General features: G+C 33.7%; 1 protein-coding gene across 5 annotated transcripts; it reads left to right on the top strand.

Annotated features, from left to right (window-relative positions):
* LOC133297685 (short-chain dehydrogenase TIC 32, chloroplastic-like) lies at positions 1–26,960 on the top strand. 5 transcript variants are annotated; one of them, XM_061496854.1, is made up of 9 exons: positions 1–101; positions 198–429; positions 842–921; positions 1,497–1,650; positions 2,034–2,112; positions 25,580–25,664; positions 26,123–26,169; positions 26,316–26,489; positions 26,696–26,960. In XM_061496854.1, the coding sequence occupies exons 1-9, from the start codon at positions 14–16 to the stop codon at positions 26,735–26,737; spliced, it is 981 nt and encodes a 326-aa protein (XP_061352838.1). In that variant the 5' UTR covers positions 1–13; the 3' UTR covers positions 26,738–26,960. The 5 variants fall into 5 exon arrangements, with proteins under 5 accessions (XP_061352838.1, XP_061352842.1, XP_061352841.1 ...); XM_061496858.1 differs by lacking the exons at positions 25,580–25,664; positions 26,123–26,169; positions 26,316–26,489; positions 26,696–26,960 and adding exons at positions 2,259–2,340; positions 2,660–2,665; positions 3,001–3,047; positions 3,187–3,454 and having other exon boundaries at positions 842–917; positions 1,523–1,650; XM_061496857.1 differs by lacking the exons at positions 25,580–25,664; positions 26,123–26,169; positions 26,316–26,489; positions 26,696–26,960 and adding exons at positions 2,259–2,340; positions 2,660–2,665; positions 3,001–3,047; positions 3,187–3,454.
* The last annotated feature ends 283 nt before the right edge of the window (positions 26,961–27,243 follow it).

The following is a 27,243-nucleotide window of genomic DNA, read 5'->3' as shown; positions in this document are numbered from 1 at the left end:
AATAGAGTTAGCCATGTCTCCTTCTGGGTTTTCAGCATCTTCCACTGCAGAGGAAGTTACTCATGAGATTGATGGGACTGGCCTCACTGCTATTGTCACAGGTTATATTTCTATTTAATTGTCCTTTACATGCTTTTAGTAAGCTATGTGTCCCTTTATTTGCAAATTTTGGTTGGTGGTGGACATTCTAATAACAGGAACAACCAATGGTATTGGCACTGAAACTGCACGAGTTCTTGCTTTGCGTGGGGTCCATGTGATTATGGGGGTGAGAAATATGGTTGCTGCCAAAGATGTCAAGGAAGCAATACTTAAGGAGATTCCCAAAGCTAAAGTTAATGTCATGGAGTTAGATCTTAGTTCAATGGCATCAGTTCGTAAATTTGTGTCACAGTTTAATTCTTCTGGTCTTCCATTGAACATCCTCATGTAAGAAGATTACATTGGCTACATTATCAATGTTTTGTCGTATGTTTCTTTACCCATTCAATGTTTTTGCCATCAACAAGCTATTAGGTGAATATATTCTAACACCCCCGATAGAAGAACCCTTTATACTTGAGGTGTAGAAATAATGCACAAACTCACCTATTTTACGCCAAAATTTAACCTTTTATTACAAGAATAAGGGCATAAGAATCAAATTCTAGACCACTTGATCCTATATCGGAACAACTCACCTACAAACTTAAATTTTAGGTGAGGGCATGAGAATGTTATTTCAATACAGTTGTTAGTTACTCTGTCTTTATATACACACCCACACATATGTAAGTTAATTCTGATCATTCCGGGAAATGGAGTAGTAATGTTTTTTTGGTTGGTTTTTTGTAATTCTAAGAAACAATGCAGGAATTTGTTCTACCCGTTTCATGCTGTCCAAAGACAACATTGAGCTACAATTTGCCACAAATTACTTGGGTATGTAGAAAATGTCTGATATTTGGTTACATGTAATCTTTTATGAGCTTTCCAGTGTAAAAGAGAAAGACAAAAAACTTTGACAAAAAAAGTTTCTAGGGAGTGTAGGTAATGAGGTGTATTTTCTATCTGATGCAGGTACTTAACAACCTAGGGATAAAGGTGCTTGTTACTTTTATAGCATATACATGATAAATCTGATCTTTCTCTCTGGGAAGGGGAGTGAGTTATAAATCACTGATGGATTAAATCTATGTTTTGTCTCACTACTCACATGATCTGTCTCAGCCTATCAGCTTATATTATTGTATTGTAGTTTGGGAAAGGATACGTTTACAAACTTTTTTTATAAATTATACTAAGTATGACCGGTCATACATTCTTAATTGAAGTATGACCGGTCATACTTAGTGTAGTTTATAAGAATTTGTAAACAAAAATTCGTAAATATAACCTTTCCCTTGTAGTTTATATGAAATATCTAATTACTCTTTTACTGTTTCTTTATATGTCTAGACTGAGAAGACGTCAAAGTGATCTTAATTCTTCTGTTTTTGTTTATCATCATTTCACAGGTCATTTTCTTTTAACAAATCTTTTGTTGGATACTATGAAGAAAACAGCACATGAAAGCAAGAAAGAAGGAAGAATTATCAATGTCTCCTCTGAGGGTCACCGATATACATATCCTGAAGGAATCCTTTTTGATAAAATTAATGATGAATCATGGTAAGATGTAGCTTAATTACGAAATATGCTCGAGACTCAGTTTTATTAACATTGGAAATTCAACTCCAATATTTGTTCAATTGTAAAAGTTAAAAGAAATAGTAGTCAATATTATGTTTGTGTTTTTCACTTTTTGTGCTTATATGTCACATTACATGTTGAATTGCTAATTTGCTATGTATAAATTTTTTGGTCTTCTGTCACTATAGAGGGTATATCAGATTAACTTCTCTGTACAGAAAACACACTAATATGATTTTGATGCACGTGGATATAGTTATAATCTTATAGACTTATGCAAACCTTAGTTACATGTAGAATTGAGCACGCAGATATGATTACTTTTAATGTATGTTTCATTATTTTTACTTCCTTGTGTGCAGTTACCAAAAATGGCGTGCTTATGGACAATCAAAGCTTGCTAACATTTTACATGCCAATGAACTTGCAAGATGTCTTAAGGTATGCTGATATTTACTGTACCGTAATATAATTAATACGTTACATTAGTGAATGAGTTAATTTGATTTTGTTTGTGAGTAAAGATGGTCCTCTGGTTTTGCTTCTGTATATGATATGTCTAATATTAATCGTTACATCTTGATCAGGAAGATGGGGTACATATTACTGCAAATTCTGTTCATCCTGGAGCTATTGTCACTAATATTGCAAATCATGGGCATTATGACGGTGTACCGAAAGGTAACTACAACATTTAACCATTCATGTGAATTTAAGGTCCGTCTAGGAATTATGTACATTGTGGGATTTGGGAACTAAATGAACTACTCTGCATAACCCTCCATCATCTGAAGGATACCTTTTATTTGTTTATTTTCATTGAATTGTCTTTTACATTGTTCAGTGGTTCAAATTTGGAAAACAGTCCCTTTACAAATATACAAATATATAAGGGTAAGGTTGAGTATAAGAATTGCTCTTACCTCACCCATGCTAGTTGAGATTTATTTGGAAGTGGTTTTTTTTAGTGTGTTCACAATGCAATAAGCTCCATGTCTTCTTCATAGTGCTAGGTGTTTTAATCCTATATTTTGTAAAAGAAGAAAACAATAGTTTTATGTTCCATAGGATGGCCCTTTTGAATATTGAATTCAGAAATGCTGAACATCATCAATATTTTAAGCATTCTATTGAAACAATTTCAAATGTTCACCTAGAGGCATCCTTTATAGTTTATAGAACTCAATTGCAACGTCAACTGATATTGTTTATAGAATTGTATTCTTCGGTATCTTTTTTTATGCTATATATATATATATATATATATATATATATATATATATATATATATATATATATTATGGTTATGTTTCTTTCTGATTCATGCAGATCTACTTAATGTCTTGGGGAAGTATGAGATTAAAAGTGTCCAGCAGGTAATTTAACCCAGTTGGACCTATTGAATCAGGGACATTGTGTTATTAATTATTTATTTAATCTAAAAGCCAATCTAAAAATTCCATAATTTGTGATGATTCTAATAGTCCATGTTCACCTTCTTCAACCTCATTGTAGGGAGCAGCAACTACATGCTATGTAGCATTGCATCCACAAGTGAAGGGAATTAATGGCGAGTATTTTTCGGATAATAATCTGGCTAAACCAAGCTCACAAGGAAAGGACACTGATTTGGCGAAGAAACTTTGGGATTTCAGCATGAAATTAATTGAGTAGAATACCCAAAAGCAATTGTCAATGCAGATGTCATATAAATATCTATGATATAACGACAGTGACATATGTATTTTCAATGAATCTATTGGCATAGAATCTGTATCTAAGGAGACCCATTACATGGCAGCATCAATTGTCATTAAATTGGGTGAAATCCTCAATCATTGATTGTGTAAAACAGTAAACTTGCTAATTAATTGGCTATTCTTTAATTCCTATCCTCCCATTATCCTCCAACACATTGGTCTCCAACATAACAATCACAAGGTGTGAAAATGTATTAAAGCCCGCTAGCCGACCTGTAAAGTCTTATATTTGGTCATCATCTATTAGGATTTCTTTTAGCCCTAACTTTTAAATACCTATATTTTAGCGAGTTAGGTTAGGGCTTATCCGCTTGCTAAATTTTTTTCTTCATAAAAAATATCTTATTTAAAAAATTCAAATATTATAAATATAAAATAAATTATAAACATAATATAAGTAAAAATAAAATTTTCAATAGTGATATATTTCAAGGAATAACATCTATCCTTTTAAAGGATATAAACTTATATCCTTTTAGATCCTAACCGTTGATTTTTGTCCATAAACGATTATAATTTATTGGATTAAAATTATTATTAATTAATTAATAATAAATTTGGCCCATTAAGTTTGACCCAATAGATTATAACCGTTGATGGACGGAAATCAACGGTTATGATCTAAAAGGATATAAGTTTATATCCTTTAAAAGGATAGATGGTTTTCCCTTTATTTTAATAGAGAAGTTCATTTGTGCATAGTAAAAATAAAATTTTCTATTGACATCTAAGCATATTATATATCCAAATTTGCACTGAAACATATTGTATATAATACACCTTGATAATTTTGTGGTTAATGTAAGTAAAATGGTTTTTGTAACGGTAATAGTTGAAAAAAATCAATGGTTTAATTTTTAAATATATAGCATACTAAGAACAGTAGTTCAATAAAGGTATTAAGAACATTTTTTCCATTGTTACTTTTGATTTTCCACTGGAGTTTCTATCAGGAATGGTTATATTATGACTATTGGTGAGAAAATTTTCATTTGATGGCATCATTTAATAACGAATTTAGTAAATATCGTAAAATTAAGTTTTCACTTATATTAAAATATTATTTACACTTTTACTTGTATATTTGTGTACAGATATTATTTTATTAAAATGTTAAATATTTATTTGTTAAAATAATTTTTAACTTATTGAATATGTTAAAAAAAAATTAAGAAATTATAATTTTGGGTGGTTCGTGGTCTGGCCCTAGCCCATAGGAGGTTAAATGATAAATCATAAAATCATAATAAGTGAAAATAAAGTTTTCCCTAAAATATATAAAATAGAGTCTTTAATATTAAGAGTAAGATAATCTCTTGATGCATTCGCTTCATCCATTTGGCATATGATTTACCATAAAAAAAGCACCTATTTTTTTTTATTCCTTATAAGCAGTATATTCTTCATCTATTTTCAAATTTTGATTATCATCAATTTTGATTTTTTAATGATATTTTTTTCAAATTTTAAATGAAATTATACAACATACATAAATTAATTAATAAAAATTACAATAATTTGTATCAATTATCTTGAACGCGCATTAAAATAAAATTAATTGTATAAGAAAATAAAATAAAAAATAAAAAAGGTTTGCATTGGATCTGTTGGATTGCTTAATAAAAGTTGTATTGCTTTAATCGGAGCCCATTCCATTCGATCCGTTGCACTTCAGATTCTAGAGTATCCGAACCCATGCGCTCCAGATCTAACACGTTTCAAAAATGTTTAATTTCGCTAAATCCCCCATGCTACTTCCCCTCTTCTTCCTCTTTCTTTCTTTCTTTTATTATTGAGGGCTATTTCGCATTGCAGGCTTTTTGCCTCTAACCTACGCAGCTAGGACGGGCTAACCTATTTGACATCTCTATTTACAAGGCCTAGTGGGCTATCAACAATTTCATGGGCTGTTGACCTATGTAATTCAAAACTAGTAATATTTTACCCATTTAATCTTTTTGGCAATTAATTTACCAATCTAATGCCTGGTAGCACGCGTAAAGACGCGCATGGGAAGACATTGTCTTGCATAAAAAGACACACAGCCTCCATATGCATGTTAATTGATTAACAAAATCAAATTAATATCATAATCATTCCATAAATTATTACACATACGCACAACCGCACACATACATACAAACACATATATTGTAAGATCCACTTTCTGTAAAAAAGATAATAATAATAATAATATTAATAAATGAACCTTTTTAATTTCAAACACAGCCTACTCTCCTTCATACTTTCCTCCATCACTTTTCCATACATACTCACACCTAACATGCAAACTCACCATCTCAAATCCCTAACTTAGCACACCAAGTATCTTCCTCAATGATCACCAACCTTTCCTCTTAATAAAAGCTAGACTACTCGTACCTTAATTTTTATAAACCTACTAGCTTGGGAGACTAAGACAGAAGGGGAAGCTGTACAAGAGGGCAGAGTTAAGGAAGACACCACACTTTAAGAGTAGTTATCGTCTAAAGCCAAGGTTTCAGCCCTCCAATCAACCATATGAAGAGACTTCAAATAAGGTAAGCTGTAAAAGTACACCTATTCTAATATATATCTACATATGTATGCTGTGTAATGGAACTGAGATTATGCTTGAGAGATATGCATGTGCTTGTTACTCTGTGTGTGTGTGAGTTATCTGGTTAAAAGAAAGAAGAATATAAGGGCTTGCACTTATGTTGTATACGAGGACTTTTATGCATGTTAATGAAAAGAGGTTGTTGTAAATATTAGGTCTTTTATTATTATTAGTATTTGTTGTATTCGGCCAAGCCCATTAGGTCAAAAATTAGGTTTTTTAGTCTCTATAAATAGAGACATCTTTGTATCAGATTAATATACAATTCAATAATATTTGATAACCCTTTTTTACAAGTTGGTATCAAAGCTCTCGATCCTGAGGGTTCTGCTTCCGCGCTTACAAAACCCTTTTATTCCTTTCTTCGTCTCTCGCTACCATCAGCTGCCACTGGGAAAATTTTTCCGGGGACCTCTTGGACCGAGAAGCCACTGTTTTTTTTTTGTCTCTAGTTTCTCCATTGTTCTATCTTTTTTGGTCTCTCGTTTTCTGTACACACAGTAGCCAAACAAAATCGTAAACGTCAAACACATCACAACACCTGTTCATCGGTTTTGGACCTTTTCCGGTGGGTTTTTCAACTCCGAACAAACACAGATAGAACCGCGTTCGCCGGACAACCTTCCCACATAAATCTCAGCTCCGGCGGCCACCGCACGCGCTCTCACGCGCCACCACCTTCCCGGCGAGTGAGGCCCACTCGTAGACACCTCCACCGGCGCGTGGAGGCGCGTGGATCACCTTTTTCAGCTCCGGCCAAGAGCGTTCTGATCGTCTCTTCATTCTCGTTCTGGATCTGTGTTGTTTTCTCAGATCGGACATCGTTTGGTATTTTTTCCGTATTTTTTGGATTCTTGGAGCTTTTCTTTGACTATTTTTTGTGCAGTATGGCCTCTTCTCAAAGGAGTTCCTTTACAAAGTTTTATGATGGTGCATCTTCTAGACCTAAGAGAGATGATCGATGGTGTTCTTATTGAAAAAGAACAGGTCATATCAAGGATTTATGCTTTCGCCTCCATGGAAAGCAAACTGTCTTAGAAAAGATGGCAATGATGCGTGGTCAAGCGCATTTTCCTTCCTCTGAAATAACTCCTGCACCTAATGAGACCCAACCTGCATTTCGTCCAGATGAATTGGAACGGCTCCGAACCATCCTTAATTATCTGAGTAAGCCATTTGATACTAGTGCTTTAGCTATGACTGGTATGAGCTCCAAAACTCATTCTTTCCTTTCTTCATGTAATGATTTTAAACATTATTGGGTTATTGATTCTGGTGCTACTGATCATATGACTTGTTGTGCTGACTTCTTTATTTCTTATCATCCTACCATTGGAACTCATACAATAGCCATAGCTGATGGCTCACATACATCAGTTGCGAGTTCTGGTGACATAAACTTACAGCAGTCCTTACATCTTAAAGATGCTCTTCATGTTCCTAAACTCTCCACGAATCTTCTTTCTATTGATAAAATTACAAAAGATTTGAATTGTACTGTAACTTTCTTCCCTACCCATTGTGTTTTTCAGGATCTCGCCACGGGGAAGACGATTGGTAGTGCTAAAGAGCAAGGTGGGCTGTACTATCTGGTGTCACAATCTCCCGCAAATAAAATAACAGATCACATCTTCATGTCTCATGGTCAATCAACTGCTGATTCTTTGATTTGGCTTCATCATAAGCGTTTGGAACATCCTCCTTTTAGTTTACTCAAGTCTTTATTTCCATCATTGTTTTTGTCTAAGTCTGTTGAGTCTTTTCATTGTGATGTTTGTGAGTTTGCTAAGCATCATCGTGTGTCTTTTTCTTCTAGTAGTACTAAGAGTGTTGAACCTTTCGATCTTATTCATTCTGATGTTTGGGGTCCTTCTAAAGTCCCTCATGCTTCTGGAAATAGATAGTTTGTTTCTTTTATTGATGATTGCACTCGTGTAACTTGGGTTTACTTAATGCGTGAAAAGTCTGAGGTACCACATCTGTTCTTTCAATTTTATAAAATGGTTGAGACCCAATTTGGTAAAAAAATCAAGAGACTAAGAACAAATAATGGTACTGAATATGTTAATCACAGTTTTTCCCAATTTATACGAAATAACGGTATGATTCATGAACTTACTTGTGTTGACACCCCTCAACAGAATGGGGTTGCTGAAAGAAAAAATCATCACCTTCTTGAAGTGGCTCGTGCATTAATGTTTCAGACACATGTACCTAAATACTATTGGGGAGATGCTATTCTTACTGCAGCATTCTTGATCAACCATTTACCCACTCGGGTACTTGACAATGTAAGTCTTATTCACTCTATAACTTCTCTTTTCCCTTCTATTCCAACTATGAGTCTTCCTCCATGAGTGTTTGGGTGTGTTGCTTTTGTTCATGTTCATAAACATCATCGCAGTAAGTTGGACCCTAGGGCTATTAAATGTGTTTTTCTTGGTTATGTTCCCGATAAGAAGGGCTACATGTGCTTTCACCCTGGTAGTAGGAAATTTTTTGTTTCTATGGATGTTACATTTCAAGAATCTGAGTCCTTTTTCCAAGGTCCTCATCTTTAGGGGGAGAATCCTTAACCAGAAAGCTCATCACCTCCCTTCTTTGAGTCTTCAGTGTCTACTTCTTTACTGTGTAAGTGTATCCTCCTCTTGTCCCTATTGTTCCTGTTCCTTCTGTGTTTGATCCTCCTGTGAGTGATCCTCCTGTGACTGATCCTTTTGTGACTGATACATCAAGTTCACTAGAGATACAGAAGATTATGACACCTGAGTTGATCCGCCTCAGCAGCAACCTCGATCGTCTGAACCACTGGTAAGTCCTGAATCTCATATTTCTGATCTTGATGTTAATACTTCTGATTACTTACCCATTACTACTGATTCTGATGATTTACCCATTGCTCTTAGAAAAGGAAAAAAATCTTGTCCTAAGAAATCTTGTTCCTCCTGTCCCTCTTGTACTCAATACCCTATCTCCCATTTTGTTTCCCCTGCTAATATTTCTGTGCAGCACAAAAGTTTTGTTTCAGCACTAGACTCTATTGCAATCCCAAAATCAGTACATGAAGCCTTGAAAGATGGGAATTGGGCTCAAGCCATGCAAGAGGAGATGAATGCGTTGGAGAAAAATAAAACATGGAAGGTCATTGATAGACCTAATGGAAAGAAAGAAGTAAGGTGCAGATGGGTTTATGCCCTGAAATATAATTCTGATGGAACTCTTGAGAGATACAAAGCTCGATTAGTTGCCAAAGGTTACACTCAAACCTATGGCATTGATTATGAAGAAACATTTGCTCCAGTTGTAAAGATGAATACGGTGAGAGTCTTGTTGTCCCTTGCTGCCCATTACGATTGGGATATAAATCAATTTGATGTGAAAAATGCTTTCCTCAATGGTGAGTTAGAAGAAGAAGTCTACATGGAAATCTCGCCTGGTTTTGATTTTGTGAAAGGAGAAAATAAAGTTTGTAGATTAAAAAAGGCCTTGTATGGATTGAAGCAGTCACCTCGTGCCTGGTTTGGAAGGTTTACTAAGGTTATGATGACCTTAGGATACAGACAGAGTCAATGAGATCACACTCTTTTATTTAAGCATTCCCATAATGGGAAGCTTCCTGTGCTCCTTGTATATGTTGATGAAATTATTATCACAGGTGATGATTTTGCGAAAAAACCGATTCTGCAAACACGGCTTGCCTCTGAGTTCGAAGTCAAAGACCTAGGGAAACTGAGATATTTCCTAGGGATAGAAGTAGCTCATTCAAGGAAAGGAATTTTTATCAGCCAGAGAAAATATGTTCTTGATCTTCTCAAAGAAGCAGGTGATAAACCCTTGGTTTATAAGGTTTTAAAGCATGAATTAGCTTAATTTATGTGATTAAATGGATGGAAAAGAGGGTTAATTTCCTAGAAAGTCCTAAATACAAGTTCTGAAGCTTATGTTGAAAATTTACATTGTTCTTGTACGAAAATGAAGCTCAAGAAGCAAAAAAGAGAAGGAAGAAGATTCTGAAGAAAGGGAGAATGCTCAAGTGTTGAGCGCTAAAACGTCCACACAGAACATTTTAGCGCGCTGCTGCAAACTGAAGACAAAAGTTGCTGGTGCCGAGCGCTAAAACTTCCAACACTGACGTTTTAGTGCGCTGCTGTTGGAAAAGTTTCTGGTCTTGGGCGCTAAAACCTCCTGATCAAACGTTTTAGCGCTCTGATGTGGGAAAAGACTCTGGTCTTGAACGCTAAAACGTCCAAGTCAACCATTTTAACGTTGGAATCAATTAAAAGCAGTTGGGCATCCATCAAACATGGACGCTAAAACGCCCATCAATGAACGTTTTAGCGCCTATGGCAGTTTTCAGTTGTATTTTGTAACTCTATAAAAGGCAAGGGCCTTCACATTCTGACATATCTCAGATCTCATAGCCTATCATATCTATAATCTCTCATACTAGGAGAGGGGATATCAGATAAGATCTTTCATAGATCTGATCTGACTCCTCATTCTCTCTGAACTTCCAAATTTCTTAGGATCTAGTATTGTATTAGTTAGTACATTTTATGTAACTGTAATTGAAGACTAAAGACTCAACCATCATGACAATGGAGTTTGATATTTCTTCTTCTCTTGTTTATATTTTCATTATGTCTAAGTAGAGTCCTTTGTAGTATGATTCAATGGAACTCAAGTGTGAATTTATGAATGGTTAATTAGATATTTTGTTTATCTCTTATGTGATTGTATGAAGTTATCTTGATTAATTATTTCTATTAAGGGAATAGTGTAGAACAGACATGTTTACATTGTTTCTGTATCTGACAACTTCATCATCAGTGTTCTAGTAGTCAAGACATTGATGCTAGGATTCTGATGTAATCTTAAGACCTTAGTAATTAATGCATGTATTAAGAAGGGAATCACCAAGACATTGGGGTTTCTGATTATGTATCAATCAGGGTAGTAAGACATTACATCTTGATGATAAGAAAAAGGTTGATCAACATCACATAGTAGATAATTCATTATGGAAATTGGTTCATCCATAAATTCATGCTTGAGAAAAATTGACATCTGACTACTTGTTTAAATTATAATCACATTTTATTTGTTTATCAAGTTTTTATGCAATTCAACTAAATTTCTGGTGACAAGAAACCAATGCAATTAATAATATTCTGGTTGATTCAACTTAAGTATATATGGTTAGTCGGTGCTTGAACATAAATCCTCGTGGGAACGATCTTTACTCATCATTTTATTTCTTGTGTGACTAGTACACTTGCTAATTCCACACCAAGTTTTTGGCGCCGTTGCCGGGGATTTGTTCTTTCAACATTGACAGACACCATTAATATTTGAGATTGAATTTTTATTTTTCAGCAATCTATATTTATGTGTGAATTTTTATTTTTCTCAAAATTCTGGTCTAGAGCGCTAAAACGTTCAGACGTGACCGTTTTAGCGTGATGCGACGCACATCAATGTGCATATGTCTCTGGAGACCAGCGCTAAAACGCTTGATTTCAACATTTTAGCGCTGGTCCACTTATATGATTTACATGGTTATCTCATGTGTTTCACACTCTCAAATTCTACTCCCTCACTCTCATTTCAAACACTCTCATATTCTACTCCCTCACTCTCATTTCACACACTCTCAAATTCTTTTTATTTTGTTGTTAGTTTCTTTTAGTTTTATTTTGTTGTTAGTTTACTTTTGTAATTAAGTTAAGTACATTGGGATATTCACTGTTTTTGCATGATGCACATTACGATAGTACTAATGCTATTGGTTTATATATGAATGTGTTTCAGTGATCCATTGCTGTTTTAGATTTAAATTAGTTGCTGGGGACAGCAACGTTTAAATCTGGGAATTGGGTGTGATTGAATGACATGCAAACTTCATGGAGATGTCGCACAAATTGATGAGCCAAAACAGGGAAATATCTCAATCTTTTTCTTTTCTAAGTTTTCTTGTGTGATTTAGATTTTAGTTTTGATACAGAATTTGGATTTCAGTTTTGATACGGAATTCCATGAGGATTAGACTGATCAAAGTTTTATATGATTGATCAAACTAAGGATACAATCTTATACCTTGCATGTTGAGCTTAAATGAAATGATTGCATGACTCATTCAATGTGTAAGAGTAGAAAGATTAGTTTTGATTCATATAGAGAAAGTCAAGCATGCACTTTGAACTGTGAGAATTTGAGCCTATACAGAAAATTTTGTTCAGAGAGCACTTCACTGCATGAATAACTCTAGAACTTGCCCTGTTTCTTGCTTGAAATGGTTTATGATGTGTAGGGTAGAAATGATTGAGGCACTTCCTTCTTGAACCAGAAAGTTTAAATGGCCAACCTTAATTTTTCCATTGCATGAAACCCTTGAGCTTAACCTTGTTTGTCTATAAAACCAAGAACCTACATTCATTCCAATTCTTCAGATTAAAAGGTTCAGATAAGTGATATTGGATGAAAAGTTCTGCTGGGAGAAAAGTGTTTCCTGTAATGAATGAATGCACAAAGTGTTACAAAGTGTTGGAGATATAAAAAAGAAGGAAGAAAAAGAAAAGGGGATTAAAGACACAAAGTGTCTGAAAGAAAAGAAGAAAAGAAAAAGAAAAAAAGAAAAAGGATTAAAGACACAAAGTGTCTGGAAGAAAAAGGAGGAAGAAAGGTTCAAAGAAAGTACAAGGAATGAAAAGGAAGAAAGTTGGGGGAATTAAGAAAAATATGGATAAATACAATTGTAATGCTCCTCTTAGCTGAATCTGATTCATTTAATCTGAACCCTTCCTCTAGCATAAACTTCTACCCCTAGTCAAGCTACATACCAAGCCATATTGCCAACTATTCAAAGACCTTTTTGATCTGCTCTATGGATCATTGTTACTGTAGAAAGTGAGAAGATGGGCAAGCTTAGGGTAGTTTGAGTACAGTGAAGATTGAGTGATAAATGCATCCTTAAACACTAGAGTGCAAGAGAGACAAATTCTCATAATTTTTGAGAAGTTCCTAGTGAGGGGGTGTTTTGTTTGGAAGTCTGTATATATAATCTCTACTGATCTGTTGAAAAATCACAAATGATGTCGGGCACATCATAGAAAATAAGAGATTGCATGGTTATAAGCTTGTATCATAAAATGTTGATCTTCTGTCAATTGAAGTTTATCCTCATGAATTTCATTTGTAAAGAATCTCAATTTCTTCTCTGTTTTTAATTCATTGCTGAGGACAACAACATGAAAGCTCAGGTGTAAACCCTTTAATACTCCTATTGAGCAGAATCACAAGATAGGCTATGAAGAGGAGAATCCTCCAGTTGATAAAGGACAATATCAACGGCTAGTTGGGAAATTGATATATCTAGCTCATACTAGACCAGACCTAGCTTATGCTGTTAGTGTTGTTAGCCAGTTTATGCACGATCCAAAGGAGAAACACATGCAGGTAGTAGAGAGAATTCTTCAGTATCTTAAAGCTACTCCCGGTAAAGGATTGTTATTCCGACGTGATGGCAATCTCTCTTTAGAAGTCTGCACTGATGCTGATTATGTTGGATCCGTGACTGACCGTCGATCTACCACTGGTTATTGCATGTTTCTTTGCGGTAACTTAGTGACATGGAGAAGTAAGAAACAAGATGTGGTTGACAGGTCAAGTGCAGAAGCTGAATTTCGAGCTATGGCTCAAGGCATTTGTGAGTTACTGTGGCTGAAAATTATACTTAATGATCTCAAAATAAAATGTGAGGGACCTATGAAGCTGCTATGTGGCAATAAGTCTGCTATTTGTATAGCTCATAATCCGGTTCAACATGATCAGACTAAACATATTGAGGTCGACCGCCATTTCATCAAAGAGAAACTTGATAGCGGGTTGATTACCACTCCATACATTCCCACTGCGAGTCAATTAGCTGATCTATTGACAAAGGGACTTCCTTCAGACAGATTTCAAGAACTTACTAGCAAGCTGAGAATGATAAATATCTATTCCTCAGCTTGAAGGGGAGTGTTGTAAATATTAGGTCTTTTATTATTATTAGTATTTGTTGTATTGGGCCAAGCCCATTAGGTCAAGAATTAGGTTTTTTAGTCTCTATAAATAGAGACCTCTTTGTATCAGATTAATATATAATTCAATAATATTTGATAACCCTTTTTTACAAGTAAGGTAAATGGTATATGCATGTTATAGTGCCTCATGACTCATTACGATTTTGACTAGGGTCATCATGCATGCATGATTACCTGTATGGTTAGACATAGGATTATGTTCTAGAGTCGAAAATCGAAGGGGCTTTTACAACCCAAACACCTAAACCAACAGCAGAACCAGAAATCTACATTCTGGTACTACTCGCTGAGCTTTCTCACTGAAGCGACACTACAAGAAATTTGGTATTTAGAGGCTGTTTAACTGAGGCAGTTTCACTTAAACTGCCTCCAATTGATACATAGAGGCAATATTTCCCGTCGATTTAATTGATTCGAGGCGGTTAACGTGAAACCGCCTCAAAATGTGTACTAGAGGCGGTTAAAATAATCGCCCCCCATTTACCATTCAGAGGCGGTTACATTAAAACTGCCTCTAATTTCTACCTTTAGAGGCAATTCAACCATAACCACCTCCAAATGTATATTAGATGCAGTTAAAATAACCTCCCCTATTGATCATTTAGTGGCGGTTGATGTATAGTTGCCACTAAATGTAGCAATTAGAGACGGTTTTATTGTAACTGCCTCTGAATGGTAAATGTGGACAATTATTTTAACCGCCTCTAATAGACATTTGGAGGCAATTCATGTAAATCGCCTCAAAATATACATTAAAGGTGGTTAAAATAACAACCTCCAAAGCATTTTTAGAGGCGGCTCATGATCTATCGGACAGTGAGATTCAAAGAAGGAGATCTCTGTGTTCAGTCCTTGGATCGTTCTCAAATTTGGTTAGTGTGTTCTTGTCTTGTAATACTTTAATATGACCGTTCCGATTTTTAAGCTGAATCATCTGGTGTTATATATAAATTTTCAAAGATTACTGTTGCACATTGAAAAAAAATCATCTCACCTACACTTTGAAGTCCCACATTGGATGGCCTCGTTCCTCTTTATTCATTCCCTTCTATATAACAACCCACACTAATAGACACATATTCAAAATTCAATAAGCTATTTATATTCAACTAATAAAAATTATATTAACTTTTAAAAATAATTTGTTGCAAAAAAAATTATATTAACTAATCACTGTCGAAAATTATATTAAAAATAAAAACTTAAAAATAAAAATTATATTAACTTTTAAAATTAACAATTTTAATATTAAAAATAAAATTTTATATAATTTTAACTATTCGGAGGCAGTTACACGTTATTCGGAGGCACTTAATATAACCGCCTCAGATTGTCTTTTGGAGGCGGTTAAAATAACCGCCTCAAATTGTCATGTAGAGGCGGTTATTCCAGCATTTTGTGAAAATCGCCGTATTTTGCCTTGCTGTAACACCCCATTCTAGAACCGGTTTGTTATCATTGCTTTATGATATTAAGCGCAATTTCAATCACATTAGTTCAATTAAAATACGGATAAACTTTTTCTTTTTAAAACCTTGTTCCTTTTCCCTTTTTAAGAAATATCGTATTTAAAATAACCAATGAGATAAGTATAATTGTGTGACGTTACGGAGTAGTTAATTGCTTACTTAATATCATAACGTTCTTTAACAGACATGTTTTTTTGGGGTTCTCATACATCAACATCAATATAACTATTAACTCTAATACGTAAGTATGTGAAACTATACCTCTAGGGCTTTCCAGAAAGGTATAACATTAATCATTTGGTTAAGTATAGCCGGAGTTATTAAACTCGCAAAATAACTTTCAAAATCGAACTTTTGGAGTTGTAACATCAACTTCTATCCTAAAATGGTATTTATATACTCAATGAATGGTTCTAATATATTACAGGGTTATAGTCTTATATGTTAGCTTCACATAGGTCTAAACCTCACTCAATTTGGAGCACCGTAGCTCAAGTTATGCAAGTTTTACTAAAGTATGCTTGTGCTAATTTCGGGTAGCGTATTTTAACATTCTCCAGAGTATTTCAACGCGCTCATCAAACCCATTTTTTGTTTTAGTAGCCCGTTTCAACGCTCAATAGCGCGTTAAAATGCTCAGGACCCAAAGGAAATAACACTATAGCACGTTGTAACGCCCTATAGCGCGTTTTAACATCCACCACAGGTATTCTATGCATTTTTTGCGCTTCTGACGCTCATTAGCCCGTTACACTGCTCTCCAATAGGGGACGTTCCCTTTTTTCTTTGGAGTGAGCGCATTTTAATGTCCTTTTTAGCATTTTAACGCTTTCCAACTAGGCAACACATGCCCTCCCTTGTTTTAACCTATTTTTCTTTGGGGAATTAACTCTCCCACACCATAAGACCTAATTGACAATCTTACATCATATAATGCTTCAAGATATTTTTGTTTACAACATCAATGCCTCAATAGTTACATCATTTTCATAATTCATTCTGCAAGTCAAAATGACAAGAACATAGCATCACATTCCATTAATGTGTCAATATCAATTACAACAACATTCTTCATAGTGATTACATACCAAAGACTTAGAAATAACAAGTGATTAAAGTCTCAAAATAGGTGCGCAAAGGCTATACAACATCACTGATCAACTTCTAAGTCCTAGATGCATTCATATACAACTAATGCATCAAAATATCATATACATAGGGATTTCTATATAACAAGAAATCTCCAAATGTCATTTATCATAGGCCAGCTACTTGGGACCTTTGCCTTGTCCAGTATCATCTCTGCTAATACCTGAAATGATGCCTCACCACACGGGGTGAGATGTACGAATACACCATAGTAAACCAGAGGTCCTTGGAGATTACTCCACCCAAAGGTTCACTTCCGGTGAATATATAATAACAACAACTTAACATAATCTTATCCTTAAACATCACATGGACTTCCAAGAGAGATCCACGAAGGGCTGTTTCTCTTAGGCTCTTACCACATAGAGATCCACATAGGGCTGTTTCCAAGAGAAGTCCCTAAGCTCAATATAGGAACCTCCAAGAGAGATCCACATAGGATTGTTTTCAAGCGAAGTTCCTACCAATCACCTTGTCATAATACTATCAATCATAACGTCAATCAATATTTACGACTAAATATCACCATAACAATTGATAATCAATCAACGATCATTAAGAAATCATAACATTTATCAATGCATGAGTCAATGCATGAGCATACATTTACTATTATCATTACATATCACACCTATAAACCATTACTCCTTAATGGCGTTTGATGGACCACTCAAGGGGATCAACCCTATAGTCCGAAGGTTTACCTCGCACTTGAACTTACCTCAAAGCTTTCATTTCCTCAATTGAACACAACCACAAGGGTTGCAGTTGGTTCTCTTACCTCAATCCTATCAATACAAGGAACACAATCAAACCTACAATCAAACAATGGCTTACCATTCAAGAAAATCCTTAATTTCAAGCATAATTTTCTCAAATATCAAAGCGTGCTAAAATGACAACCTAAACTCATTTCTACCATTCATTTCTCATTCCTAGCAACATTCCCAAAAGGGTTAATCCTCAATCAAGCTCAAACTACTCAATCTTAAACCACATTTTCATAACAGAACCCTTAATATGCATCTCCTCAACACACCAACTAAGGTGAAAATGCTTACCACAACACCACCACAAGGGTCCAAGGAAGAAGTATCAAGCATCCATGAGACAATGGTTCACCACAAGCCCTCCAATATTCTAGATGTTCGCCCCCACAAACAACCAAAATCTCCTCCCACATTGGTTCCCAACTAAAATAGAGTTGTGTGTTTTAAAGAGGATGAAATTTGAGGCAAGATTGACTTTGGAATGGATGGATTTGGTGGAGAAATAGAGAAGTTAGGGTTTTGAGCTTCAAGATAATGGCTTCTCTCCTTCTCTCCCTCTGTTGTCGTCGAAGAAGATGAAGAAAATAGGAGGGGTTTTATGATTTTTTACACTTAACATAGTTAAGTTACATCCACCGGGTATAAGCTTATCTACCTATTTAACTCCGTTCTCTTTCAAACTTTACCCACAGGTGTGGAATATTTTTCTAGGAATATTTTTACTTTTACTTTTATATTTTGGGTACTTTTGCCTACACATATTTTTACCCTATAATTTTCACTAACTGCATTTTTTACCTCAAAAGTGACCCGAGTTTATTAATTAGGTCTTTTACTTAATTAAACCCACTTATACATGCTTAATTACTTAACTACATGTAATTTACTAATTAATCAGGTTAGGGGTACTATACTCGCGACTATGATAAATGAGACGATTTATGAACCGCTTAACCAAGCATTTAGAGGCAGTTTGAACCGCCTCAAAATGCAGATATAAATGCCTCTGAAAATCAATTTTCTTGTAGTGCGAGTAGCCTAACGAGCAGGTTCGTGGGGAAAATGCTCTCTAGAGTAGCTCGTTGGACTTGAGTGAGCATTCCTTGTTAGCTTATACACTTTCTAACCTTCCTCGCTAGTGTAGCTCGCTTCAGCGAGCAACTAGCGAGGATACCTGTAGCATGAAATGTGATAGTGTAGTTAGATCCTTGATAATTTCAATGTTCTATTGCTTTATTGTTATTGTTATGATTGATGAGCTTTCCTTCAAAGATAGTAGTTAGACGATCCAATCCTTGTTTATGTTTATTTACCGATTTCCATGATTAGTTATACACTTCCTTTGAGAAACCAAGAGCATGTTATAGTTACAGTTGTGGTATTATACCTATTAAATAAATATACATACAGTACAATTATGGGCATAATGCCTTTATAAGTGCCACAATTACACTTGTGAGAGACGTGTCACGTGCTTGAGCTCAATATACATACAAGTCCATAATGGACAGGCACACAATCGCTATTTGCGGTACACAGATACAATAGCTTATCCGGGCCCTAAGTGCCTATACAATAGCTTTAAAATGACTAGTGACTTTTATATGTGTGTGTGTGCGTGTGTACATGTCTATTTTTTATGAAATACATGGCAGGACAGTTACTAAGAGAACAGCCAACCAGAGCAGGATATATGACAGCTATTTCTCGAGCACAGGCAGCCTCAATGGAAAAAAAAAACAAAACAAAACACCCAACAACGTATCTTCAACTAGATGCACGAATCAAATGAATTTAGATTAAAGAAAAAAATAGTATAAATTTCAATATAAAATCATAAAAAAATATGGCTAAACCTATACCTTGAATTACTACAAAGTATGAAAGTTAGTTTTATAGCTTATTGACATTTATATCTCACCCATATTACGAGACCCATTTCAGGTAAGAAGCGGAAGTAGAAAAACGTCTAGCTCATGGAAAACCTCTTCATGGATGATGCATTTTGTACCAGTTTTTTGTTATGTAATTGCAACTGTTTGTATTTGAGAATTTTATAAACCTTGTAATTAGAGTGTAGGAAACGTTGTTTTGGATTCTTTCCTTTTGTATATATGTATGTAAGTCGGCTATTGAGATTCTCAGTGTAATATATGTTCCTCCTAGTCGGGGTGTTAATATATTAACACATTAAATCTTAATTTCTAACAATTTTAAGGTGCTAACTTAATGTTTCTACAATACCTAAGCATATTAACATCACTTTATTATCTAACCATAATAGTCACTATCTTATCTAAATAAAATCAATTATCCTACCTAGTCAATTCTGTGAATTAAAAAAAGTGTAGAGTTAAAGCTACTTACTTGAGAGTGAGATCACCGAAGTAGAGATAAAATGAAATTTGAGAAAATTAGGGAATGAGAGTGGGGGAGGGGGCTAGCGGCCTAGTGCCTACCGCGAATATATAGCCTAAGACGCACATAGTCCTTTTCTGCATTTTAGATGCGGCACAATCTTGTGTGGAGCTAATTTTGTGTGCTCCCCGCCCAAGAAAAAATTGGTGGCGTGGAGGTAAGAAAAAAAGAGAAAAGAGAAAAAAAAATTCTTAGTGAAAAGACTATGATAATCCTGGATCATATTAAAAAAATCCTTTGTGTGCACCTCAGTCCGTCGACATGTAGGATATGGTGGCCTTTCGTGTGTATTTTTATGCGCATTGTCGTGTACTTCTTTCGCTTTAAATTAATAAATAATTTATCAAAAGAATTAAATGAATAAAATATTTTACTGAATTTGATTTATATGGGTTAAAAAGCCCAATTTTATATCTTTATCCTTCTCATGCGTTCTTCTTTTCCCTTCACCCTTCTCCTATCAGAATACATACATATGGATATGCTGTCTAAACAAAAAAAAGTGAGAATTTTACTTTATTATATGGGAATAATTAATTTTAGGGAAAAGTGTGTATAATTTTGAAGGATGTAAAGTTGTGTCATTTTAAGAGAGAGAAAGAGATAGATAAAGGAGGAGAGAGAGTTGACAAAAAAAATAAAGTTGTGGGTCCCACCTCTTTGTGAGAGTGAAAGGATGTAAGTTGTGTAATTTAAAAGTATAGACACTTTTCCCTTAATTTTATGGGAGAATTAATTTATAATTGTGTAACAATAACAAGTCTGAGATGGGAATTCTCTTGAGATATATACTAACGTGGAGTTTATAAAGTTTTGGGTTCTCCCACCCTTTGAGCTAGCTTTTGGGTGGAGTATCTCAAGGTTCTTTACATTGTATCAGAGCCTCGTGTCCCGAGTTCGATCCTCGCCGTCCCCCACTTTCTCTTGTGGAATTTCTTAGCACAAGTAGACTTGGCCTGTTGCATCATCCACTCTTCAAGCCCAATAAGCTATTGTGTGAAGGGGCGTGTTGAGATATATACTAAAGTGGAGTTTATAAGGCTTTGGGCTATCTCACCTTTTGAACTAGCTTTTGGGGTAGTGTATCCCAAGGTTCTTTACAAATTCTACTCGCATCTAATAAAATACATGACTGGTAAATTATTCTTGATTTTTCTTCTTAATATTATTATAATTAAATTATTTAATTATTATTTAATTTTTATACAATTATTTCATAATATTTTTTCTTTTGGATAGTTTTATAGTTAAAATGAAGAATTCTTGTCGATGAGGATTGACATACATGAACGAACTTTTCGTCTATATTAGTTTTACAGAAAAATATTTGTACAATTACTGCAGATAAGTTATCTACATTCACTCTTAAAATGATGTCGTTTTAAGGTTGAAAAATTAAAAAATTATAATGATAAAGAGTATTATAACTCTAAAATAAATTAATATTATAAAAATACCTTAATTTTTGTCTCAAAACAACATGGTTTTGAGTTTATTGTAAATAATTTATATACAATTATAAAAAAAACTATACGGGACGTATTTTTTTCCTAATCTAAGTTTTATAATTATAAAAAAAATTCTTAGAGCTGTTATCCTTACACAAAATAGAGAGAGAGTAATTGAGTCATGAATGAATATGGAAAATATATATTTCTACTGAATTTTGTGAAGACCAAAATTGGATATTGGCTTTAAGTACGTGTATAACTTCGAAAGAAAGGGATTTCAGTTTTTTAAATATTAAAAATGTTTTTTATCTTTGACTTTTGATTATATTTTATAAAATTAGTTTCTTATTTATTAAATAAAGATTTTTTTTAAAAGTAACCACTTTTATCGCATTAATATAATCTCGTACGGACAGGAACATCTCAACTGTACATTAATTTCATCCGACAGGGTCTTCCTAAGACTTCTTCCTCCTTCTGCCGCTCTCAGTTCTACCTTTTGTTGGCAAAAATTTAATTTTAATAATTATAAAAAAGATTTTGTAACAAGTGCCTTCACAATATTAATTAAAAAATATTTCATATCATATACTTTGAATTTTAAATTTTGTAACAAGTGCCTTCCCAATATTATTTCTTTTCAACTTGACACCACCATGGGAAACATGAGGGAATCTTCCTACAAATTTTATGCAACGTTTACAACTCCCAACTCTTAAGACAAAAATAAAAAGTCGTCCAATATTTGTATGATATATCATATGATATAAAAAAATATATAAGGAACAAATACTAGATAGGTTGTAGTCCTTTGAGATTGAGAGTTTTAAGAGTTGACTTGAGGGAGAGAAAAAAAAACATGTGGCCGTTTTGCAGAAAAGGGGCATCTGGGTTTTCATCATCTTCCACTGCAGAGGAAGTCACTCATGGAATCGATGGAAGTGGTCTCACTGCTATTGTCACAGGTCACTTTTTTCAGTGTTTTCCCATTTTATTTTATTTTGTTTTGGAAACTGGGAATTATCCATTTCTTTTGTTCTTGTCTGACAAATCCATGTTTTCTTTCTTCCTTTTTGTTTTTTTTTATCCAACTTCCATACTGTCGTACCTTCTTTTACTAAAAAATATTATCACTTTTTATTTAGCATAAGCTTACAACTATAAATCATATCAATCATTAGTTATAAATATGAAATTAATAGATAAAACTTATTATTTGTACGCGGTATTAATTGATTTTTTTTACCACCACGTTGACACTATGAGTTATATCCCTTCCCCTGCCCCCATCGAGAAATAGTTCTAAAGTATAAATATATATATATATATATATATATATATAGGGTCAGGATCATTTTACACCGGTAGTTAAAAATGAGTTACTTACACCAGTATAAGATGTCCTGGAAAATATAAGAAGTATGTTACAGGAATAGTAATATTCATTCCTGCAACTATTTTTTAACTATGTAACATATATACATATATATATATATATATATATATATATATATATATATATATATATATATATATATATATATGGGTTTTATAAGAGTTATGTTGTAGAAAAAATGATTGTGTAATGTTATAGAGATTCGTTTTGCGTGCCGTAATTTTTTTTTCTTTTTTCTTCAAAAAATGTGGACTCCACAAAATTTTGTATGTGTAAGAAAGTTTGTTGTGTCATGTTAAATGACAAATCCAAACCTATATATATATATATATATATATATATGGATTAAGATTATTTTGCACCGATATAAGATACACTTTATATCTTGGCCATTAATCCTATTTTATATCTAGCGGCTCTTATTTATTAGATATATAAGTTATTAGATACAAGCCCATCAAGATTTGATATAAGATTTCTTATTATTATACCCATGTACGAGTAACCAACCCGTGTGTGTTTTCTTTAATACAGTTGTCAGTTACTCACTCTTATGTCCATTTATACACACTTCTTAATTCTAATCATTCAAGGAAAAACAATGGAATAGTAATGTTTTCTGGTTTATTTGTTTGTTGCAACTTTAAGAAACAATGCAGGAATTATGGCACCCCCTTTCACTCTGTCCAATGACAACATTGAACTACAATTTGCAACAAATTACTTAGGTATGTATAGAATATCTAACCTTTCGTAACATGAAATTTTTTATGAGCTTTTCATTGTATAAGGGGTAAAAAAGAAACAATAAGACAAAAAAAAAAAGGTAGTGTAGGGAATATAATTTATTGTTCTTTCTGATTCAGAGGATTAAGAAAGGGATGAAAGGTGCTAGTTTTGTCACTTTGTAGCAGCAGACACATGTGAAACCTGTCTCTCTGGGTCCTGGGAAAGGGTTATAAATCATTTTTACTTGAAATCTATGTGTAGTCCTTCTATACTTAAGATCATTCTTAGCTTATATAATTGGGTGATAATTTATATAAAACATCAAATAACTCTTCTACTGTTTCTTTAAAAGCATATGCTGAGAAGATGTGAAAATGATCTTAATCCTTTTGATTTTATTTAACATAATTCCACAGGTCATTTTCTTTTAACAAATCTTTTGTTGGATACTATGAAGAAAACAACAAGTGAAAGTAAGAGTCAAGGAAGAATTGTTAATGTCTCCTCGTTTTCTCACCAGTTAACATATCGTGAAGGAATCCGTTTTGATAAAATCAATGATCAATCAAGGTAAGACTGGCGACAACTACCTAAGCCTTACTCTTGTAGAAATTTATCAATACAAGAATAATTTTGCTAAACACTTCAATTTTATTACCATTGTCAATCTTTAATTTGTGATTGTAAAGCAATCAATTCCATAGTTAAATACTTTTTAGAAAAGTGGGCGCAGTGAGGATGGAATTTGTGACCACTTGGTGACAAGCTTTAATGCTATGTAATGCAATCAATTTAACTCAAAAGCTTAAATTGATAAGTGATATTTAATTTTATATTAGACTTCTCTGTTGAGATATATAGTCTCACATTGGTTGTATGAGCAACTAAAGTGAAGTTTATAAGACCTTGGGCACTCTCACCCTTTGAGCTGCTAGCTTTTGGGGTGGAAGTACCCAAAGCCTTATAAAGGCCACATTAGTTGCTCATATAACCAATGTGGAACTATATATCTCAACATTCTCTTTCAGCTATGTTCCCTTTGTTTTTGGGTGCCCACCATATGTGGCATTAGGTGTCACATTACTATGTATATATTTGTTGTGACCTATCACTCAGAATGTGTCAGACTAAGTCTATATACAGAAAACCTGCATTTAGAATTAAGCACACATATATGGTTCCTGTGGTATCTGTGCAAAGGATAAGTGTTTTGTTTTGTGTAGTTCATTATGTTTGCTTCCTTGTGTGCAGTTACAATAATTCACTTGCATATGGGCAATCAAAGCTTGCTAACATTTTACATGCCAATGAACTTGCAAGACAATTCAAGGTATGTTAAAATATTGTACCGTAAAATAAGTAATGTGTTACTTTGTTGAAAGATTTAGTTAATAGTGTTGTTTACCATAATGCAACATTTTAGCTGGTTATTGATAACCATTATAAGTTAACATTAATCATATCTCATTAATGTCTCTAAACTTTTGACTGATTATTAAGAAATTGATGGCCCTGATGTTGCATATGTTATTTTCATTGTCTTTTGCTTTCACAATTTCATCAAGAAACTGATATTTCTGATCGAATATTCTAGACCATGGCTTGACCTTTTTTTAAGTTTATTTAATGCATGATTCAGCGATGGTTCCAATATAAACGAGTTAATCATTGTCACACCAACTTGCACTAATGAGTAGTGATTTGCATACAAGTGTATGTCTTGAGTGTTTTAAAACTGGACTGGTTATGTAGGATATGTTACTTCATTATCTAATATCTTTTTGTCAAAACTGTTCATATCTTTTTAATGGATGTTTGTTAACTAATTTTAAGGAAAAGTTTCTGATTATCAGTGACCAATTTTTGTTAGTCCTAGATTTCAATCGGGTTTGTAGCCAATCTTTCAGGTTTATGGAAATGCTCAAACTTTGCATCACTTGTGAGAAAATTTGGTTTAGTTTTCTCATTCTTTTCTCTCTTAGTTTAGTTGACTTCCTTCTCAATTGTTTGTGAGTAAAAATGGCCCTCTGGTTTTGCCTGTGATGTATATAATATTACTTGTTTGTTGTTATATCGTGATCAGGAAGATGGGGTAGATATCACTGCTAATTCTCTTCATCCGGGAACCATTATCACCAATATTTTTCGTCACAATAGGGCACTATCTGGTAACTACTACATTGCACTATTCATGTGAGTTTATTAGCCTGTATAGGAATTATGTAAATCATGTGATTTGTAAATGAAATATTCTGTAATATGTACATGAATGTTGTTTAAATAACGGTTGGTGTCACATATTTACATAATGTAACAAACTTCTTATACATTCGAGGCAAGGCTCTCACTATATACCCTTTTTTTTGGATCCTGCGCACAGTGAGAGCTTTATACATTACACTATCCTTTTACTCACTGAACAAGAATCAATCCTTTAAAAAAAACACTTCTCATGTTTACCTGGAGACAGCCTTTGTCAATTATGGCACTTTAAGTGCAACATCAATTCATGTTGTCTTCATATTTTTTTTTTTTCTTCACATATAGTTTTTTATGCAAGTACTTTTCCATGCAAATAATGACAGTTGTTGGGTTTTATGGATATTTTTATGTTTGGTTTATGCAGGTGTAATTAAAATACTTGGGAGATTTATGCTTAAAAGTATCCAGCAGGTAAATTAAATCAATATGACCTATGAATAAATAGATATCAGGGACATTGTTTTGTTATTTAATATAATAAAAGAGTATTAAAAAATTTAATATTTAACATTTGATTCTTGTAATAGTCCATGTGCACCTTTTCAACCTCATTACAGGGAGCAGCAACAACATGCTATGTAGCATTGCACCCCCAAGCGAGGGGAATCAGTGGCGAGTATTTTGTCGATAATAATGTTGCCAAAGCAAACTCAAAGGGAGTAGACGTTGATTTGGCCAAGAAGCTATGGGATTTCAGCATGAATTTGGTAGAATACAATACCCATCACATGGTATACTTACCTTAAATTCATAATATTTTATATGCAAAATGAAGACTTAGAAATCCTAAATTAAGAATTAAAATATGAATTTAATGTCTTAAAATATGAATTTAATGTCTTAAATTGTTAATATTGAAATAATATGAGATGAACTGTTATTAAGTTATTTTTTTATGATTAATTAAGTTAATTTTTTATATTTTTTGGTGTTTTAGATAATTGATAACATTTGGACTTGCAAACTCAAAAGTAGATAAAATCTCATTCAAAAGATTTGGCATTTGAGCGCCCCAAAAAGGAAAGCACAATCCAAATTCCTATTCACTGGCGTCTTTACGAATAGTTCTTTCATGACCTTTTAGAGAGCTTTTCATGAAAGGATATCAAGCTGGGAGATTCGTAGAGATTCACTACACCTTCATTGCGATGGAGTTTGAGGAAGCCTTTATGATTTCTTTTGTTTTCATTTCCTTTGCCATGTCTCGCTAGTTTCTTTTGTAGTTAAAGCTAGATGGAACCCTTTTGAATCTTGAATTAATTTATTTTTTCCTCTCAATGTAGTGTTCTTGTTTTCATGTTGTGCAATTATTCTATTTATCATTCTTAATTCTTTTGTGAACTGGTCAATCATAAAGGGATGCTTGAGTTATGCATGACAATAGGGATGTTGGTATATGATTCTGATCTGAATATATTGCCAGGTTTTGTTTGATCTAAGGATAGACTAACAAAATCTATGAGGTTGTTGATTTGTTGATATTTA

Source organism: Gastrolobium bilobum, unplaced genomic scaffold, assembly GCF_033153095.1.
Source record: "Gastrolobium bilobum isolate Gb01-03AN ecotype WA unplaced genomic scaffold, APGP_CSIRO_Gbil_v1 utg3020, whole genome shotgun sequence".
Classification (NCBI taxonomy): Eukaryota; Viridiplantae; Streptophyta; class Magnoliopsida; order Fabales; family Fabaceae; genus Gastrolobium; species Gastrolobium bilobum.
The sequence above is the reverse complement of the archived record's forward strand: the minus strand, read 5'-3'. Positions and strand labels throughout refer to the sequence as shown.